General features: G+C 40.8%; 1 protein-coding gene across 2 annotated transcripts in view; it reads left to right on the forward strand.

Moving 5' to 3' along the window:
* The window catches only part of LOC113207118 (uncharacterized), a 21,924-nt gene that overhangs the window by 2,936 nt on the left and 17,249 nt on the right, over positions 1–1,739 (forward strand). The window contains exons 3-4 of one of the 2 annotated variants that reach the window (XM_052274439.1): positions 67–177; positions 1,240–1,410. In XM_052274439.1, the coding sequence (XP_052130399.1) occupies positions 67–177; positions 1,240–1,410 (282 nt within the window). The remainder of the gene's footprint in view (positions 1–66; positions 178–1,239; positions 1,411–1,739) is intronic. The other variant, XM_026423510.2, reaches the window with a different exon arrangement.

A 1,739-nucleotide genomic window follows, 5' to 3' on the forward strand; every position in this document is an offset into this window, starting at 1 on the left:
CCCCCCCCCCCCTATATTTCACATGGGACAACACACATTTCAGTAATAATATCCAATCAATTGTAGATGACGATTGTGCCCAGTTTTTTCGTCAACATTAGTCGTGGGGACTTTGACCGTGCAGCCGTTGCATTATACTTCATTGCAGGCTTCCTCTGCATTTCTTTGCTACAGATGGTGAGCCTTAAACTATCATTTCACCTGTCATCTGATAGAGGTGCGTCTGTCACTGATTTTTCAAAAATCACTTTTTTACACTAAACTGTACTTAAACAGGTCCTGCATCATATGCAGAAGAGAAAAATTGAAAAATCATAATAGAATAGGCTGGGATGCGATGGTAAAATATGCGTATGTCACAAGTCATCTAACAAAATATACGTATGTCAGTGGCATACGCACATTTGACTAGATTTTTGCTGACATGCGCACATTTTGGACATACGCTCAATTGTCAGATGGAATTTCTGTTGACATACGCTTGTTGGTCAGATGACACTGACATGCGCACAATTTAAATGACTTTCATTGAATAACTTTGTAGAATTAAGTTTGCATGGTTTCATCAAAGATTCCTTTCCACTACCATTTTACAAAGAGCACGAAACGAAACGAGATTGTGTTGTTGGTTGTGAGTTCCCATTGTGTACGCATTGTGCTTGGACTCAAAAACAACAACATCAAAACAACACTTTTATTGTGATTAGTGACGAATCATTGTGACTTTCAAAGTGTGTGATTTGTGTCTGCTGTGTTTTTTTTCGAGTGCCAGCAAGACATGCATAACGAGAGTCTTCTATCGTATTCCCTACCATCTTATGGTCCACAGGGCCGGTCACAAGGACAAGACATTGTGTTTACCCTCTTGTTCTTACTATCTTTTCGGGCTCCACTGAAATAACCAATAGACGGTTCCCGCTTTGCCCATTTCAAGAAAAATTAAGGAAATCGTCACCGGAGACAGTTCTTAAATGACGGTAAAAACCAGTACAAATGAACCCTCATACAATCAATGGACTTCCTCGGGGTCAGTTATGTGAAACTGTACTGTTAAATAAGAAAAATAAGTGGATTTTTCAAACTGGTTCCGGCCCTGATTTCCTTACTTCTTCTCGAAACGCGCAGAGCGGGAACCGTCTATTTGCAGTGATGTGCGAATTGTTCGAAATCGAATTAACTCTGCTCTGATTAACGAATTTTTCACTTTGCAATTTGCTGTGCTGATACCGTCTTTTATAGCGCAGGTTGGATATGGCCAGTGTTGACGCCAGTGTTAGGCCCCTGCTGGATGTGACCAGGCAAATTGAGAAGGAAGCATTGTTACTTGACACCCGTGAATCACCGGGTATGCAACGTTTGGAACGCACCGCGAACACACTTGTTTCGCTAAGATTCATAGCACGTTGGCAGGTTAGATTACATTACTTTGTGCTACATCTACCTCTTGATTGAGGGACATGAGGGACCTACTCTAGTAGGGGGACGCAAGTGTGTACATTGGATATGCATGCGTTATCTTCTGAATGCTTCTGTATGCACACTAACCTTTAAAGCATTTTACTGTGCATAAACATGTAGATTGAACTGCAGCAATGTTGATGCATAATTATGGACAAATTGAAAACAACCACAGTTATGCATAAAATTATGGCTGCACATCGTATTGAATGCTTGTTTATGCATCGCAAAATGCGTAAGGGTTTAGTGTGTGCAGGAGATAGTGTGTAATTAGCCAAGCA

The sequence above is a fragment of the Frankliniella occidentalis genome, unplaced genomic scaffold (assembly GCF_000697945.3).
Source record: "Frankliniella occidentalis isolate FOCC.00 unplaced genomic scaffold, Focc_3.1 Scaffold395, whole genome shotgun sequence".
Taxonomy (NCBI): Eukaryota; Metazoa; Arthropoda; class Insecta; order Thysanoptera; family Thripidae; genus Frankliniella; species Frankliniella occidentalis.